This window comes from Haliotis asinina, chromosome 2 (genome assembly GCF_037392515.1).
Source record: "Haliotis asinina isolate JCU_RB_2024 chromosome 2, JCU_Hal_asi_v2, whole genome shotgun sequence".
NCBI classification, from domain to species: Eukaryota; Metazoa; Mollusca; class Gastropoda; order Lepetellida; family Haliotidae; genus Haliotis; species Haliotis asinina.
This window is the reverse complement of record NC_090281.1, coordinates 10094187-10113395: the sequence shown is the minus strand read 5'-3', so window position 1 is coordinate 10113395 and position 19209 is coordinate 10094187. Positions and strand designations below refer to the sequence as shown.

At 39.1% G+C, this 19209-nt stretch overlaps 2 protein-coding genes across 2 annotated transcripts in view; one reads left to right on the top strand and one right to left on the bottom strand.

The window, feature by feature from the left end:
- The window catches only part of LOC137273232 (microsomal glutathione S-transferase 1-like), a 394294-nt gene that overhangs the window by 136790 nt on the left and 238295 nt on the right, over positions 1 to 19209 (bottom strand). The gene's annotated exons all lie outside the window — the stretch shown is intronic.
- On the top strand, positions 12354 to 15612 carry LOC137272259 (uncharacterized). Its single transcript, XM_067804620.1, has 2 exons — positions 12354 to 12494; positions 13320 to 15612. Exons 1-2 carry the CDS (start codon positions 12355 to 12357, stop codon positions 15286 to 15288), a joined length of 2109 nt encoding a protein of 702 aa, XP_067660721.1. The 5' UTR covers position 12354; the 3' UTR covers positions 15289 to 15612.

Here is a 19209-nt window from a genome sequence, read left to right as displayed (position 1 = left end):
GTAGAACCCACACCGACCTGTCTGTCATTTAAAAAGTTGGAAATAAATTCAGACACATGACCACGCAACCCAAAGTCATGTAAATCTCTCAAAATGCCATATCTTTAGATTGTGTCATATGCTTTTTCAAGATCAAAAAAGACAGACACAGCGTGTTGTTTATTAATTAGTACGTTTTCAACAAATGATTCCAGTCGCAGTAAGTGGTCGACAGTACTTCTGTTTTTCCGGAAACCACACTGTATATCTGTTATGAGATTATTTGTTTCCAAGTACCAAACAAGTCGATTATTTATCATGAGTTCCATGGTCTTGCAAATACAGTTACTTAATGAAATCGGACGATAATTGGATGGATCTGTATGATCACATCCAGGTTTAGCTATTGGTAACACTATCGCATCACGCCATGAAGGAGGAAAGTTACCCGATGTCCAAATATCATCAAAAATACTTAGGAGAGTTTCCAGACAGGATTCTGGTAAATGTTTCAGGAGTTGATAATGTATGTTGATCAAGAGCAGTATGGAGCACATGAATAGAAAAAGTTTCATTATAATCCTCCACATTATCAGAATTGAAATTAATAATTTTGTTTTCTTGTTGTTTTTGATATTGCTGGAATTTAGGTATATAATTCGAAGAGGAAGAATGTTTAGCGAGAGTTTCGCCCAGTTTATTGGCAATATCTGATTTATCCGTAAGTAGTCGATCTCCATGTTTAAGATGATGGCCAGTAGATTTAGTACCTTTACCTTTAATTTTCTGAACCATGTTCCATACCTTGGACATGGGTGTCCCAGAATTTATTTTGGATATGTAATTGTGCCAAGATTGACGTTTGTTATTTCCGTCGCCATCCTATGGTGCATAATTTAATGAATCTAACCCTGCATATAACTGTGTTTTCAATCCACTTTATGAGGATTTGTTCGACAACAGGTCGTCCCTTATTCGGCCTCTGGGGTACAGAATTAAACCCTTTCTTTGTTGGGCCGGCGTTGTGCTGGAAAATAAAGCTCCCTCCCGTCTTCTTTCTTCTCCTCCTTGGCAGTTGGTTAGGCCACAGGTTGACCTAGCATTAGCTACGTTTAAAAAGTCAGAAACTAATGAATTACAGTATAAATAAGAATATAATCAATTAAACATAAATATAGCAGTTATAAATCCTTATTTACAGATGGTTCCAAGGACGGTGGCGCAGTGGCTTGTGCCACTGTCATTGGATCCAGAATAATATCTTCTAGACTACCAGATAATAGTTCTATTGTTGCAGCTGAAGCTAATGCCATATTAACAGCTCTTAAATATATTCAGAGATCCCCTAAACGTAAATAATATGTAATCTATTCAGACTCTCTTTATTCCCTTCAAGTTTTTTAAAAACGTATCATGTAAACATCCACTTTTAACAGAAATTATTTAGCTTTATAATGATCTTGCTACTGGCCAATACGGCATCGTCTTCTGTTGGCTACCCACCCATGTTGGTATCTCTGGTAACAGTTTGGCTGACCTTGCTGCTAAAGCAGCACTCAACAAATCTGTGACACCACTTCTTATTCCATACACTGATTATAAAGCTAAAATTAGATCTTACATCACAGATCTGAGTGAGTGAGTGAGTTTTACGTCACATCGGCAATATATCAGCCATATTGTGACGAGAACATTTAAATGAAATATATGCATGTGGTAAAAACTGTCAACGAAGGACTGTAAAACAACTAGAATATCACAATTTCAATTAAAACTAGCATGGAAAGTTAAAACTAATATCACTTTTTAGACAATACAATATAACAGACTATAGATCGCCAACAAGAGAAGGTAGATCTCCACACTAGGGACCATGTTAACTTGCAGTACCTTTGCTACCTAACATGGACCCTAGTTGGATTTACACCATCCCTTAAACTGCTTGCGATTGTACGAAACGTTAACCAAAATTAAAATCACATGGATACTACGATTAAAAACCTAGTAGACTTAAATTTACTGTGAATGTTTGTGGACTTGCATACCCTCTCAGGAGGACAATAATTGTACAATACTTCAACCCCCTTTGAGGGTACAGCCACCAACAATTCAGGCTACTAATTCAAACTACCAACCATTAAAATACATCTATTTACAGAAACATACTATTCAAAATTCAACCAAAAAATCAATTTCTTTTAAAGAACCTATGATTAAATGAGAATTAACGCTGGTAAAAAGATCCTTAATTGCTTTAACTGTAAAATACCTATCCCTTGTGATGGAGAATTCAACACAGTCAAGCAGAATATGCTTGACTGTAACTCTCTCATCACAAGGGATACAAAGTGGAGGATCCTCAACTTTTAACAGGTACGCATGAGTATATCTAGTGTGGCCAATACGACATCGTCGTAAAATAACCTCTTCAAATCTCGACTGACAACCCAAGTGGGTATAACCAATGTAAGGTTTTATGGTAATTTATTTACACCCACTTAGGTGTCCCACTTCTTTTGCATCAGATCACGGATATAAGATCTAATGGCGGCTTTGTAATCACTATAAGGAATAAGAAGTGATGTCACAGATTTGTTGAGTGCTGCTTTAGTAGCAAGGTCAGCCAATGTGTTACCAGAGATTCCTACATGGCTGGGTAACCAACAGAAGACGATGTCATATTGTCCAGTAGCAAGATCATTATACAATTCAATAATTTCTATTAAAAGTGGATGTTTACAAGAAATATTTTTAATAGCCTGAAGGCAAGAAAGAGAATCAGAATAGATTATATATTGTTTACGTTTAGGATGTCTTTCAATGTATTTAAGAGCTGTTAATATGGCGTTAGCTTATGCTGAAAAATAGAACTATTATTTGGTAATCTGGAAGATATTGTTCTGGATCCAATGGCAGTGGCACAAGCTACTACGCCACCGTCCTTGGACCCATCTGTAAATAAGGATTTATAATTGCTGTATTTATGTTTCAATTGATGATATTCTTGTTTATGCTGTAATTAATTGGTTTCTGATTTTTTAAATGTAGTTAGTGTTAGGTCAACTTGTGGCCTAATCAATTGCTAAGGAGGAGGAGAAAGAAGACGGGAAGGAGCTATATTTTCCAGCTCAATGCTAGAAGCAGCAAGAAATGGCTTAATTCTGAGCCCAAGACGCGGAAGAAGGGAAGACTTTTTGTTGTACAAATCCTCATAGAGAGGATTAAAGACACAATTAAATGCGGGATTAGACTCATCAGAAGCTAATTTTGTAATGTATTGTAAAGAAAGTTTGATACGACGTGAGTTGAGAGAAGGCTCATCAGCTTCGACGTATAGGCTGTCGATAGGAGAAGTTCTTAAAGAAACGAGACAAAGTCTTAGGCTTTGGTGGTGCACAGGATCAAGTAGTTTTAGGTTGCTTTGACAAGCGCCACCATATACAATGGAGCTGTAATCAAGTATAGATCGGATCAGTGATCTGTATAAGTGAAGGAGGCTAGATTGATCCCCTCCCCATTTTGAATTTGAAACAACTTTTAATAAATCGAGTGCCTTCAGGCAATTGGCTTTAAGGGATTTAATATGCGGCAAAAAGGTCTAATGTGAGTCGAAAATAAGTCCCAAGAATTTAGCCTCCTTGACCACTTTGATTGGGCTACCACATAGAAATAGTTCTGGGTCTTTATGGGGTTTGTATTTACGACAGAAGTGTAGACAATTGGTTTTTGATTTAGAAAATTTCGTTTGAACACAGCTGTAGTTGCCGTTCAATAATATGGATATTTTTACCACGGCAAAAAATATTAAAATCATCCACAAATAAAGATCCATCTATTAAATCGTTTAAAACTTTAGATAAACTGTTGATCTTGAAGCTAAAAAGAGTGACAGACAAAATACTGCCTTGTGGAACACCCTGATCCTGATTTTAATGATCAGACAGGGTAGAACCCACACTTACACGGACCTGGAACTGTCTGATATTTAAAAACTTGGCTATAAATTAAGGCAAACGACCTCGGAAACCGAAGTCATGTAAATCCCTCAAAATGCCATATTTCCAAGTAGTGTCATATGCCTTCAGAAGATCAAAAAAGATAGACACAGCGTGTTGTTTGTTATTGCGTGCATTTTAACATATGATTCCAGTCGCACTAAGTGATCGACAGTACTTCTGTTTTTCCGGAAACCACATTGTATATCTGTGATAAGGTTATTAGTTTCCAAGTACCAAACAAGTCGATTATTTATCATACGTTCCATGGTCTTGCAATCACAGCCAGTTAGTGAAGTGGGCCTATAATTGAAAGGATCCGTATGATCACGTCCAGGTTTAGGTATTGGTACTACAATGCCGTCACACCATGAAGGAGGAAAGTTACCCGATGTCTAAATATCATAACAAATATTTAGAAGAGTTTCTAGGCAGGATTCTGGTAAATGCTTCAGGAGTTGATAATGTATGTTAGTAGCTCCTGCAGCAGTATCATGAGCTTGATCAAGAGCAGCGTGGACTTCATCAATAGAAAAAGTTTCATTATAATCTTCCCCATTATCAAATTTGACATTAATAGTTTTTTTCTTGTTTTTCATACTGCGGGAATTAAGGTAAATAGTTAGAAGAGGAAGAATGTTTAGCGAGGGTTTCCCCCAGTTTATTTGCGGTATCTGATTTATCCGTAAGTAGCTGATCTCCATGGTTAAGATGATGGACACTAGATTTAATACCTTTACCTTTTATTTTCTGGACCATGTTCCATACCTTGGACGTGGGTGTCCGAGAATTTATTTTGGATACATAATTGTGCCAAGATTGGAGTTTGTTCTGTTTTAAAAGTACGCCGTGCTTTAGCATTTAAAATTTTAAATTTATTTAAATTGTGCACCATAGGATGGCGACGGAAATAATGTTCTGCTTTTTTCCTTGGCTTCCTAGCTTGTTTCCATTCATCGTTGAACCATGGTTTTCGAATGTGTGGAACTACAGAGGACTTTGGTATACACATCAGCTATGGGATTCAGAAAAGCATTTAATAGCATCGGGAACGTCAATAAAACGTTCAGGTTTAAGCTTTATAAGCACACGGTGTTTCATATAAAGCCCAGTTAGCCTATTTTAAATTTCGCCTTGATGATGTAGGAACATCAGATGGAGTTACAGCTTTTAATACAGTAGGAAAATGGCCACTTCCACAGAGGTCATCGTGGACTGACCATTCGAATTCATTTAGTAGTTCTGAATTTGTGAGTGATAAGTCCAGAGCAGAAAAGGTCCCTGTACCAGGGTGTAAATAAGTGCTAGAATCATCATTATAAATACATGCATCATTCTCAGAACAAAGGTCCTCCAGCAACTTACCTTTAGTGTTTGTAGCCACACTACCCCAGAGTGGGTTGTGCCCATTTAAATCTCCCATTATAATACAGGGCTTCGGGAGTTGGTTATATAGCGCCTGAAGATCAGTTTTGGCAAACGTCAAAGATGGCGAAATATAGAGAGAGCATAGCGTAGACGCTACATGTAAAGCAATTCTCACAGCAACTGTCTGCATATTAGTATTAAGTGGAGACATATCGCTGAAGGTGTATAATCTTGGACTAATAGTTGTAATTCATGTAAATTAGTTCTCAATCCTCTGCAGTTCCACTGTACAATATTATTGAACTAAACTATCTTTTTTTCTTTTCTTTTTTTTTTGGGGTGTGTGTGTGTGGATCTACCCCGCACGCTTTTGGAGGGCAACAAGCTATGTGCCCTAGAATGGACGTTTTCAGAAACGTCCATGTCTTCAAGAGACCCATATTTATTAAACAACTGAATTTTATTTTGTGACCCTTTAGGAGCTCTGCCACTTTGTTGTTTTGAAGCATCAGGCTCAGGCTTCGGTTTACCTTTCACAGTTTGTTGACTATCAGCTGTCGATTGAGACTTTGAGTGTGACTGAGATGATGATGATTTGTGATTAGAAAACGACTTTGATGTACTAGGAAGTGATTCCTCAGTCTGAGATGACATAGCAGGGTACAAAAGCTGTGGAGAATCCCAATTTATCCAAGTCAAGGTAGTCTGGCATCCTGTGGATGCTTTTGTTATTTTGGAAGTAGACTCCGACGATGTTGTTGCTACTGTAGCATAACTTTCTGGAAGACCAGACCTTTTTACCAGTTTTTTTTGCCTCAGAAAAGGAGATAGTTTGAGTAAACTGTATTCTGTTTATCTCCATTTGTTCTTTCCAAATAGGACACTGTTTCGAAGAAGATGAATGGTCGCCTGAACAGTTGGTGCATTTTTTTAAATCACTGTCACAATCTTCTGTTGTGTGTGTTTTCTCACTACTGTGAGCACACACAACAGACAATGTGCAAGTATTCACGCCATGTCCATGTTTCTGGCATTTAAAACACCTGAGCGGGTTGGGGATGTAGGTATCAACTTGTATGTTACAGTAGCCTGCCTTCACTGATTTAGGAACATTTGGATATGAAAAAGTAAACAGATAGGTATTAGTTTGGAATGTTTCATTGTTTTTTCGGGTTGAAAATCGCTTCACATACAGCACACCTTGATCTTTCATTTCACATGGTATATCAAATTCGGTTATGTCAGCAAACAATCGATCACGATCTCTGATGATACCTTCACTAGTGTTCAAGGTCTTGTGAGCAGAGACCGTGACCGGAATGCCCAGAAAAGATTCAATACTCATCAGATTGGATGCTTGCTGTTTCTTGCTGCACTCAACTAGTAGAGCACCCGAACGTGAGGGTCTAATGTTCTTAACATCCCCAACAATACCTTGAATGCCTTTAGATACTGCGAAAGGGTTCAGCTTTAATGGTGTCTTGTCCGGAGTCTCAATAACAAGGAAACGTGGCCAATACTCAATCGATAGAGACGGTCTGTGGTCAGTATCAACAGGATCAATTTCAAGTGGACGCTTTGGTTTTTTCTGTTAGGTACTCCATAGGCCTTGGTTGGTGTCATATGGTTCATCATCCGAGCTCCCTACCCACCACGGAGTATCACAAGGACAATGCTCAAGCAAGCGGGCCTCCAGCTTGCAGCACCAAGGATACCCGGATGATATACTCCAGTAGAAGAATTATAAATAATTAAACTATCAGATTGGCCCATGAGCCATCGCCTTCTGGCACAAGACTCTAGGCAAAGTTCATATTAGAATTCACAATCAAAAACTTACAGATCACAAGTAATGCCAAAGCCGAAATTCAAAACAATTCCAAATCAAATCTGTGCAATGACACATATACACTCCATGCACAGGGCTTGGCATGACCAGCCGATTGGTTGAATCGGGCCCATTCAACCACCCGTCTAGGTGAAGTAAGGGCCGAAGTGGTGTGTCGGGCAAATGAAACGCAGTTAAAAGCCAATCTGTCCTCAACCACCAGGATCCTGTCTTCCACCGACACGGGACGCAACCCACAGCAAACAGGTTGCCCAATTTAGTCGCCTCTTACGACAAGCAATGGGGTGCTGTGAACACATTCTGTCCCTGGTCCACACGGGAGAAGAGCACTTAGCGTTACCCAGCACCCACCACGAGGAGGTGGCTCTTCATGGGTGCCTCCGAGATCTGATGCAGAAGAAGTGGGACACCCAGGTAGGCATCAATAAATTACATGGAATGAAACCCTGTATTGGTTATTCCTACTTGGGTTGTCAGTCCAGATTTGAAGAAGTAATTGTGCGACGATGTCGTATTGGCCATACGAGATATACTCATGAATACCTTTTAAAAGGTGAGGATCTTCCGTTTTGCATCCTTTGAGATGAGAATTCTCCATCATCAGGGATAAATATTTCAATGGAAAAACAATTAAGGACCTTTTTAACACCGTAAGTTCTCATTTAATTCTTGGATTTTTAAAAGAAATTGATTTCATCACTGAATTTTAATTATTATGATCCGTAGATAGTTGCATTTTAATTCATGGTAGGTTAGATTAGTAACTTGAATTGTTAGTGGCTGTACCCTCAAAGGAGGTTGGAGTACCGTAAAATTATTGTCCTCCTGAGAGAGTACGTAAGTCCCGAAACATTCCATGTACGTTTAGACTTCCACTGCTTTTAATCGTAGTATATGTGTATTTTTAATTTGGGCTAGATGTGACTAAATTGCTAACGGCTGAAGGGATGATGTAAATCCAGCTAGGTTCCATGCAGGAAGCAAATGTACTGTAAGTCCACATGGTCCCTAGTGTGGTGATCTACCTTTAGTTGTTGGCAATCTATAGCCTGATTCTATTTTGTATTGTCCGAATAGTGATGTTAGTTTTAACATTCCACATTAGTTTTAATCCCATTGGTGATATTCCAGTTGTTTTACTGTCCCTCATTGACAGGTTTTTATAGTATCCATATATTTCATTTCAGTATTAAGTGTTCTCGTCACGATATGGCTGAGATATTGTCGATGTGACGTTAAATATTAACTCACTCACTCACTCTGTTAAACACAACTGAAGTTGCGCTGGGAATGAGCCACGTCACTATGTGCGTTGGCGCATGACAAGCCACACGTCAATCAATACAAATGGTAAAGAAAGCAAACGAGTGACCTAGCCCTGTTGTAGATTTTCCCTGGCATGACTAACCACGTTTTGAACGTATATAACGTTCAGTTACCTTAACGGCTTGTTAAGGTTTTAACCTGCCGTTAGGAGTTAACCGGTGATTGAGATAACAAAGTATTAAACAACCGGGCCCAGAGTGGTGAAATCTGGCATTGTTATCCATGGACATTCCTTGTGTATTTTGGTGAACTGCTTGGTTACCACTTGGTTACCACCTCCAGAGTATTGGAGACGCTTTGTCCGATTTACCTCACGAATTCCTAGCTTCTTAGAAACAATCCTCCGATCATAGCCTTAACGGTGTAATTCACGCTGAATGGATCCAGTTGAAGCTGGTACAGGCACTGAAATATTATATTCCCTATTTGCCTTCAATGGGGTTGAATTGTCCAGGCTTTTTCATACCACGTGTTTTAATCATGTTACGACTAGGTTTGACTCCAATCGCCAGTATCTGAAGAGATGATGTAAATCCAGCCAGGGTCCATGCAGGAAGGAAGGTACTGTAAATCCCCATGGACATCAGTATGGTGATCTACCTTCGGTTGTTGGTGATCTATATCCCCCTTTTATTCTCTATTCTACCATGAATCAAGAAAATACTGGATTCTGAATGGTTGTTCAGATAAATCAGTTAGCATTAATTCTGGATTGACGCTATCTGATTTTAGGCTGTTTCACCGCACATTAACAAGTCTTATTGTGAGAACTGCTTCCATTTCACCCCAAAGATGGCGGGTCATAACAACTCCATGGATTTTGACGCTGACTCAGGAACTTGCTACATTTTTGGATTGAACCATGCGGCTGATTTCACGGCGCTTTACTATGCACGACATTGCCGCACTACTTCAGCTTGACCACCAACATGACTGATATCAACACAACAGACGTGATGGAAATGCTGATAAAAAGCATTTTTTCAAACTGAAAAAACTACAATAATATGATATTTTCTCCACAATTACATGGGAATTATTATTATAAAAACATTCAGTTACAATGCACAGCCCCTAACGTAAACAATATCTAACACATAAATAAATATAACCCTATCAACAGAAAATTGTGCAGCAAAACGTTAGTATACATCTACCTACCTAGAATATGGTATATTTGTTTCCATTTAAAATGGGAAATTCACACGTCTGGCGAAACACCAAATTTATGCTACGCACACTCTATCATGTCACAATAATATATGTGTAAAACATTTAACCATCAGAGTTTTGCTCTGCCATCATCCCCGCAAGGCAGTCACTGTTATGTTTGTACACTTTGAGAAAAGCTTGGCCTCAATCCATCTCCAACTGATGAAAACAAAGTCTCCAAGAACCCCAAGTTAGTCGCATGTACACACATTTTGACAAAACAGCACTGTCACTCATTTGCCGCATGCCGCATTGCCGGGGTGGAGTCAAGTAGATCTACATGAAAGCACAATCGACACTTGCCGAGCGTAAAAATAAGTTTTTGATGAGTTACAGACTGTATGTCTTTCCGAAACGGATCTATTCTTCAATTCTGGACTTTGGAGGGTTCTGATTCGACATCCAGTCAAGTACTTTGACGTGACAGTGGAAACTTTCGCAAAATGTAAAAAATTCGCAAAATGTAAAAACTGTCTCGTCCGCCATTTCAAACTGTTTGCGTAACTCTACTTCATCGAAAATAAGTAGGTCAAACGATTCCATTATTGTGTAACCAAGAGGGTAGAGTATCACGGCAAACAAAACAATAGGCTGGATTCAGTCGTGTAGAGTGGGGATTATAAAAAAAAGCTCTTATGACAATACCCTGTACTATCAAAACGCACTTTAAACAAACATGTTAAAATAGAATCGAAGAAAACCTATCCCTTTCTCACAGATGACGGAGGTGTATCATTTATTCTTTCATTCATTCACATATGTACTTCTTTCTTTTATTTTATTATTTTTTTATGTCTTTCACTGAGTGAGTTTAGTTTTACGCCGCACTCAGCAATATTCCAGCTATACGGCGGTCTTTCACTGTAAACCGTGAAGGTCACAGGATAGGATAGGTCTTCAGCAACCAATGTTTGTCATAATAGGGCGACTATGCTTGTCGTAATAGGCGACTAACGGAATGGGGATCACACATATGTACACAGAACAAAATAATAAAACTTTAAGCCAATATTTACAGACTTATTAGGGACTATATAGCATGAAAATACAAAACTGAAAGAATATAGAATGTTTTATGCATATTTACCATACCAGTTTAGAGCATAAAATGGCAAGTCACTGCCATAAGATAAGACAGAAGGTTTGGGCTGCATGGATTGGACGGTAAAAGTGTAATCTTATCAAGGTCACAAAATGACGTAAAACTAACACCACGCTGCTCATATTTACTAGAAAGGAGATCTCCTTCAGAAGAATAAGTCAACATTCAGGAAAACATGCCGTTCTTCTGCAATGAAATCTTTACAGCAAAAAAAAAATGGTATTTCCTTTGGATGAGTCCACTGTGGTATTATATTACCTGCCTACATTACATTACATTACATGTAATGTATGTGTTCACTACATCCCATTGCTGGTCGTAAGAAGCGACCAGATTGGGCAACCTGTTGGTTGAGGGCACTGGAACAATCACTAGGTGATCCTGTTGCTCAACACACCACTTCGGCCCTAACTTCACCTAGACGGGTGGTTGAATGGGCCCGATTCAATCAATCGGCTGGTCACGCCAAAACCTGTGCTACATATTGTACTGTTGCACCAAATTTTGAATATTATCATATGATATGTCTTAAAGTCTTGGCGAACTTTTTGGACTCCGAATTTCAATACATAAGTTAATGTCTGTTTTTGCCCAGAGTTGTATGCCCAGAAGGCGATGGCCAATCTGGTGGAATCATTAATCTTTTAATTTTTCTACTGAAGTATATCATCCGGGTATCCTTTGTGCTGCAAGCTGGAGATCCGCTTATTTTAGCATTGTCCTTGTGATACTCTGTCGTAGGTGGGGAGCTCGGATGATGAAACTTATACACTTACTATGGAATACAAACCCCCCCTAGTTAGTTTTACTGTCCTTCGTTGACAGGTTTTTACAATGTATGTGATATTAATTTATTTGTGTTTTTATAATTAATCGTTCTCGTCGCGATATGGCTGCAATATGGCAGATGTTACGTTAAATATTAACTCACTCACTCACTACACGTTGTGAGCAGCTGTGACTAAATTAAAGTAGAGACATTTAATTATCTGATGCCATGGCCGATAACGTCAGCTGCCGCCAAAGACGAGATAAAGATGATAGACAGATAGGTCATTGGTATAAGCATCAATTACTGTGGTGGAAGGGAGCGAGCAACATGTATAGAGTCTTCATTCTTTGCCTTATTGCTTGCATCCTGTGGATAACAGTCCAAGAAATGAAGACCAACCGCTATTTCTTGCCTTCCCTTTTCACGGATGCGTCATTCCGGTGCGTACTGTACCGATCTATGTGAGTACGTATGTACGTGTGTATGTATATATATATATATATATATATATATATGTGTGTGTGTGTGTGTGTGTGTGTGTGTGTGTGTGTGTGTGGACACCGCTATTCATGGACACCGCTATTGCTGTGTCCACTGTTGTGCTGACACTCACCCACTACATACTGATTTCCTTAAACTTGTATTGATAACACGGCGGCATAACAGTAAATATTAATGAACACCTTCACCGGGTATCACTTACAGTATCTATATAATATTAAAGTATACTTACTTTTATGTTAGGACAGAGATGTACAACAACATCCAACATGATCGATGGATTGTCATTACCACGGTGGCGCCACCTACACCGGATGTCCAGTACCTTGCCAAGATACCCGGATGGAAAGTAGTGGTGATAGGGGACAAGAAAACCCCCAGCAACTGGTCGTAAGAGTTCAATTACACATATTACATTTACTCTATCAGTTCACAGACAGATGCAATATAGATCTTTACAAGAGATCGTGAGTGAGTGAATGTGCCATGAAATATGATATTTTGTTAGATGTGAAGTTAATGTTTAAACGTGGTGAAAGTAACAAATATTCCATATCAGACTCACTGACTGAGAGAGTATGGTTTTAGGAAGGTCTTAGAAAAATCCAGCAATATCACGGCGGAAGACATCAGAAATGGGCTTCGCGCATTGTACTCATAAGGCGTGAGATGAGAACCCCGAAAAGCCTCTAGCCTACCTAGCCGCCCCTGACATACAAGGGGAACTAAGAAAATATAATTTTACTCTCATTGATGATTATTTCCTACAAGTCAGCCCGTTATAGTGTTATTTGGTAACAAAATGATATAGAATGTAGTGATCCGATCAGAACTTACGTACTTCAACTTACACATGCCGTAGGGGGCTATTTAGGGATCCGATGGTCTGGTAGGTTGACTTGGTTGATGCACGTTGTCGTATCTGAGTTGCGCCGATCGATTTTAATGTCAGTCAGGGGATTATTTCTGATGATTATTTGCAAATAGCCGTTGTCAAGCTGGAATAATGCTGGCGCAGTACGGCGTTAAACTAACCAACCAACAAACTGGAAATTCCGAATGATAAATTCTTCCTCTATTCATCTAGCGATTGTATTTTAAATCAACATCATGTTCTGTCGGGCTATATGAAGGAGATAATAAAAATAGCAACCTTTGGTGTATGTGGTTAATTATGACGTATTGAGTTTCTATCTGTTATCCTACACATTTCAGGAATGCCAACTGTATCTTCCTCAGCTTTGATCATCAACAACACCTTAGATATGATACTTCCAAGTGGATACCTATGGATAGTTACTCACGGAAGAATATCGGGTACCTATTCGCTATTGAGCATGGTGCTAAAATCATATATGAGACTGACGACGACAACAAGCCAGTGGGTCAAATGGCAAATTTTATATATGGCCCTGTAACCGCTGGTTTGATGTATAATGGAAGTCATTTATTTAATCCATACAGACACTTTGGCCAGCCAACATTCTGGCCACGGGGATATCCTCTTGAGCACGTCACCGAGAAGGCAGCACCCAACTATAATCTGCATGTCTGGAGGTCACCTCTTATACAACAGGGACTTGTAAATGGTGACCCAGATATGGATGCTGTTTTCAGACTGACCCGTAAGAAGAAACATAGTATCCTGAATGTGACGTTTGACGTGATGGCACCAAACGTTATTCTTCCAAAGGGTTCCTTTGCGCCATTCAACGCCCAAAACACTTTATTTTTGTATGATGCATTCTGGGCCTTGATGATCCCAGTGACAGTGACGTTTCGTGTGTGTGACATCTGGAGAGCTTACTGGGCGCAGAGATTACTCTGGGAGATTGGAGGTAATCTAGGTTTCGTTGCTCCCAGTGCTTTCCAGAAACGAAATTCACATTCCTATATAAAGGATGCTTATGAGGAAACAGATCTATATTTCAAAGCGGAAAAACTTATACTATATTTGCTCCAATGGTCTTGTCCTGAGTATAACAGCCTCTTTGACTGCGCCCTGTTGTTGTCAGACAACATGGCAGAAAATGGCTTCTGGGGACCTGAAGATGTAGACTTGTCCAAATCGTGGCTATCTGATTTGACGAAAGCTGGGTACCAAGAACCCAAGAGAAAATCATTGTCTCTCTCCAGCTTTGTAAAATACGTACGTCAACCTGATTTGTTTCATCTTTCAACTTTCAATACATCGGAAAAACCATTAAGCGTTCAGTATTCTGCACTAAATGAACAACCAGATAAAAATAACGTGACAGAAAGGAGAATATATTCCGCTTGGAATGTCGTTGCCAAAATGAGCAAGATGTGTCCAGAAACGAACTTCAGAATCCCGGAATTCGCTCACACGGGTAATTATACGCAGCTTGACAACATCCTCCTGGTTATAGTATTCAACCATCCATATTATGAAAATGTAGAAATGCTGGAAACCTTGTACTCTTTACATTTTCCACAAAGACTTTATTGTGGTCCAGATTTTGAAGCATTTCAGGTCCAAACAGCACATCTTGATAATGCTCCTTCTTTCATTCAGGCAACTGTGCACAAGGGATCGTTTTCGTACAAGTGTGCCACTGCAGCTATGTATATGCAGTATCATGTGTCAGGGTATCTGATCATAGGAGATGACACGCTACTGAATTCATGGTTGATGATCAACACAGCATTTCCTAAGGACAAGCTCTGGATAAACAAACCCCACATGAATCCCCTACTTAGAAATGAACCATACGAATGTTGCTTATTGGAAAGTACATACAGTATTTCTGCACTCACAAAATCGTTAGCCGAGCTTAAGAGTTATGACAGAGAATATAAGGAATACAGGGGATTTATCAAAGCCAATTCGGGTCATCTGGACGGTTTCTATAAGGCATGGTCCGACATTGTGTTTGTGCCTGCATCCTATGTTAAAAGGTTTCTATTTCTTATGAACATCTTCTCAAAATATCAGCTGTTTCACGAACTCGCTTACCCAACCGCATTTTATGGAATTGAAAAAGCAGAGAATATATTTAACCCCCCTGGAACATACCTGTGGGGCAAAGACAGGAGCAATGTCACTATGCTTTTTAACTCAAGTGAATTGTTTCTTCACCCAGTAAAACTAGCAAATATAAGAAATGATCACGAACGAATGCATTTTTATTGTGAGACGGTCTTCCCTCTGATATTATTATAACAATACCATTATTTGTATTCATACTGTCTTTGCATGTGGTGTGACATGTTGTAAACCGGTTTAGTGTTGATCTTCAGCAACTCGATACCTGTCGTAAGAGGCAACTGTATTAGGTGACGCAGTTATGTCATCGAATCCCAACTGTCTGGTTCGATAATGTCCACCAGTGGGTTGTCTGACTCGATTACTTACAATAGAAGTTGGCTGATGCATCAGTTTAATTAAATTCTGAAATATCATGGATACATTTATTTCTCGCAGTACATGAAATTTTGTAAACATGGTTTGACACGTTCCGTGCAAAAACAAATAAATATGTTGTCATACGATGGCTATTATGATTTATCGTGTCTCTCTCTGTCTCTCTCTCTCTCTCTGTCTCTCTCTCTCTCTCTCTCTCTCTGTGTGTGTGTGTGTGAACTGTACGTCTGTACGTATTTGCGTGCTATTTTATTTCAACACCTCTATATCTTACTGTTGTAAGTAGAGCCAGTGACTTGGTAGTTCGCCATGAGCACATTTACCCTCAACGCATGGCCCATCTTGATCCAACACATATAACCAAATACCAACTTTATGACATATCATAGAACTGCCTCATAAACCTGCGATAATCTGTCAGGATCAAGAAATTTTTCTTCTGCAACTCATCCTTGTTAGGCGACTTACATGATTTCGCTTGGGTATTACTTAAACTTTGTATATAGCGACATTGCTCGTTGCCAATTGGAACATCACCGTCGAATGTCGTTTACCGTAGTCACCTAAATGATCCATTATGAAACAAAGGAGTAATGGTCTAACTAAAATTTTATCTTCTCTCCCCGCAGTTACATACTTTTGTTTCAATCACTCTCTAGTACCACTTACCGTACCTACCGAAATTACTGTATTGAGAAAATGAAAACATCAGTGTTAGAATGCGTTCAGGAGTTAAATGGTATATATCCAATCTGAGCATTCGCACTGTTTACCGTATTAGCTCAAGGCATGTATTTAACTGAAATTTACTAACACTGTTGTAAATGCTTACTGTATTTAATGAACTCCTTCAGTACTGTAGTTAACGGAATAGGCACTACATACCGTAATTGTCATAAATCTTCACCGTAGTTAACACATTAGCAACCGCATAGCTTAACGCTGTTTTATTTGTAGTATGTTTCTGTAAACGGCTACCTCGCTTTGTTAAAACCAGATACTGTCTTAAATATCTCTTTCCGATTGAAATTGTTCTCGGATCTCGATGATGTAGTCTGAAGATTTGTAGTAACACACTTGCTTAAATATACCTGTGGAACTCACAGCTCTCTCTGTTGTTTCAAGGCTCGCTCCTTTACCTAAATCATGGCCTGACAGCACCTTTAGCACACCTAAAGTGTAAATTGACGCATCGATCAAAGATGTCTTACTCGCTCAAAACCACTAGCCTTTGAATGGACAAATAGTGAATACTTGTTTGCACATAAACACAACGTCTACAATGGGCCCAAGATCAATGCAGACTTGCTCATAAACGATAGGCCTGAAACGCCCCGTCGAATGAACGGATGGGCCAAATATCTCAGTTTGAGAAAACACGTTTTATTGTGTCCAGAATGTTAGGACATTTTGTGCGCTGTGAATTTGGGTACCTCGTATGGATGAGAGAGTCACATTATCAATGGCAAACAGCCCCTGGCTATCACCATGCTTGGAAAGCCTATTTTAATTCACATAAATTTAATGAGTTTCGTTTGTCTGTCTGTGTGACTCTTTCCCAGCAAGCAGTAAGCATCGTCTCAATGGTGTCCACTGACATTATTGCTATTCATATTTTGCATAAACTAAGACAGGAAATAAGGAAAGCGTACATTCTTCCCTCTCGCTGCCACAGCGGTGAGTAATTAACACCAATGGCAATGAGATACATATCTGTTCATCTTGGCAACTGATGTGATCCAGGTCACGGCATCAGGTGATGAAATCTGTCATCAGGAGTCTGTCAACTACTATATGTCAGTTACAGCTGCTTACAGCATTGTCAGATAACACATACAACATGATGCTCATACACGTACAAGTGAATGAGTCAGTGAGCTCGGTTTCTTGAATAACATTCCATTTCTTATCACCAAAGCTTAGTGTGGGAGATATCCCGAAACTCTGATCTCAACCACGTCAATGAAACACGATGACTAAGGCGCTAAAAACACCGAAATAGTATTATGAAACCACAATCCCTAGATTGGGTCTTGCACAAGGAAAGGACCTCTGCGCAAGGGACAGAACAGCGGCGCCTTCGACGATACTCTTTCCACAAGACGGCATCAATCTTGTGTATGTTTCTCATTTGTTCATGTTCTGTTGTGTATCTTCAAGCTGTTGTCGTTTACGCGGTAATAAATTTTATCAGCGCTGATAAATTTTACCGTTTGTTTGTTTGTTTTTTACTTGTTTGTTTAACGCCACACTCCGCAATGTTCCATCTATAATCAAGTTGGAGGTCATCAAGTGATAAACAGCATGAGCATCGATCGGAGTATTTGGGATACTATGGTATGTGTCAACCCATTCAATTGGGCATGACCATCCGATCCCGATCATGGCTCCTCACCACAAGCATGGCTTTTGTGTAAGATCGTCAGTCGACTCTCTTTCACGCAGAGTATTTTGTGGTTATGTAAATGCTTTCTCGCTGACCGTTTTAACATTACCAGCTTCGATCCACCTACGTATGATTTGATATAAAGACAACGACGGTTTACAAAAATGTGTTTGTACGGTAGCTGGCAGTTTTAGTATCTGGACCCGAACAGTTTGTTTTTAGCTGCAGACTTGAGACCACCAGGAAGACCATTGACTCAGATCATGTTTGATATATTACGAGAATAGTTTGCAAACCCGATTCGTTAGTGCTCAGGGGTCTGCATTTGATAAAATAATGATTGCTAATATTCAAGACGTTGAAGGATGTTTGCATGCTGCTAGATATAGCAAGAAAATATATTCACTAGCTTGCCCGTACTGATAATTACATGGACGGTTTAGTTGTTTCTGATGAACAAATCAGATTATTCGTATTCATGAGTCAGCACAACAAAAAGGATAACGAACTGTGAATATACGTGGACGTATATACCTTTATACTTCATCTTGTTTTCACATATGTACATCTGGAAACGTAGCCTCAATGATAACCTGGCGTTCGTTATCCAAGAGTAATTTACCCTTAACGATTGTTATCTGTACACGTTTATCAATCGCACAGTTGACCTTTTGCTGCACTCTATGTTAAAGTTGTTTACTCGGGTGAACTTCATATAGTCGCACTTTCATTGACAATTATTCATGACAACATGTGTTCGCAAACAGTAACGAAGAAAAGACAAAACTGAAATTTATGTTCATAATGCTCTGCATTGTACTGTGAACATCATCGTTACATTTTCTTGTCTTGATACAGAGACAATACGTTCTTTCCAGATGGTTCAGTTTGTCAGTTGTCAGATACTAAGCAGTAGAAGACCGGTGGTGGTGGTGGTGGTAGTAGTAGTAGTAGTAGTAGTAGTAGTAGTAGTAGTAGTAGTAGTAGTAGCAGCAGCAGCAGCAATTAATAGTTATTAAATTGTCACACGCACAACATTTACCAACATTTACATTAAAATGTAGAATCACATAAAACATTTTAAAGGAGGATTTAGAGAAACTAGTCACACATGGCGTACGAGACGTTATAAATACATTAGATTAATGGTGCATACATGATAGAATATAATATGGGAGATAGAAATTGAAGCAGCATGTGGGTAAGATACACCGATAGACTCCTCGACAAACAAATGAAAGAAAAAAAAAAGAAATAACTGGAATCATAATACACTACGTCCTAAAACGCTTTAGATTAAAATTACCGTGGCTTTCTGCAGTTGCCTTAAAGAG

What these genes read in the sequence shown, in the direction of transcription:
- LOC137272259 (XM_067804620.1), top strand. Translation starts at nt 12,355, where the DNA reads ATGTACAACAACATCCAACATGATCGATGGATTGTCATTACCACGGTG. An exon ending in AAAACCCCCAGCAACTGGTC is followed by an intron (nt 12,495 to 13,319) that starts GTAAGAGTTCAA and finishes TACACATTTCAG; the next exon opens with GAATGCCAACTGTATCTTCC.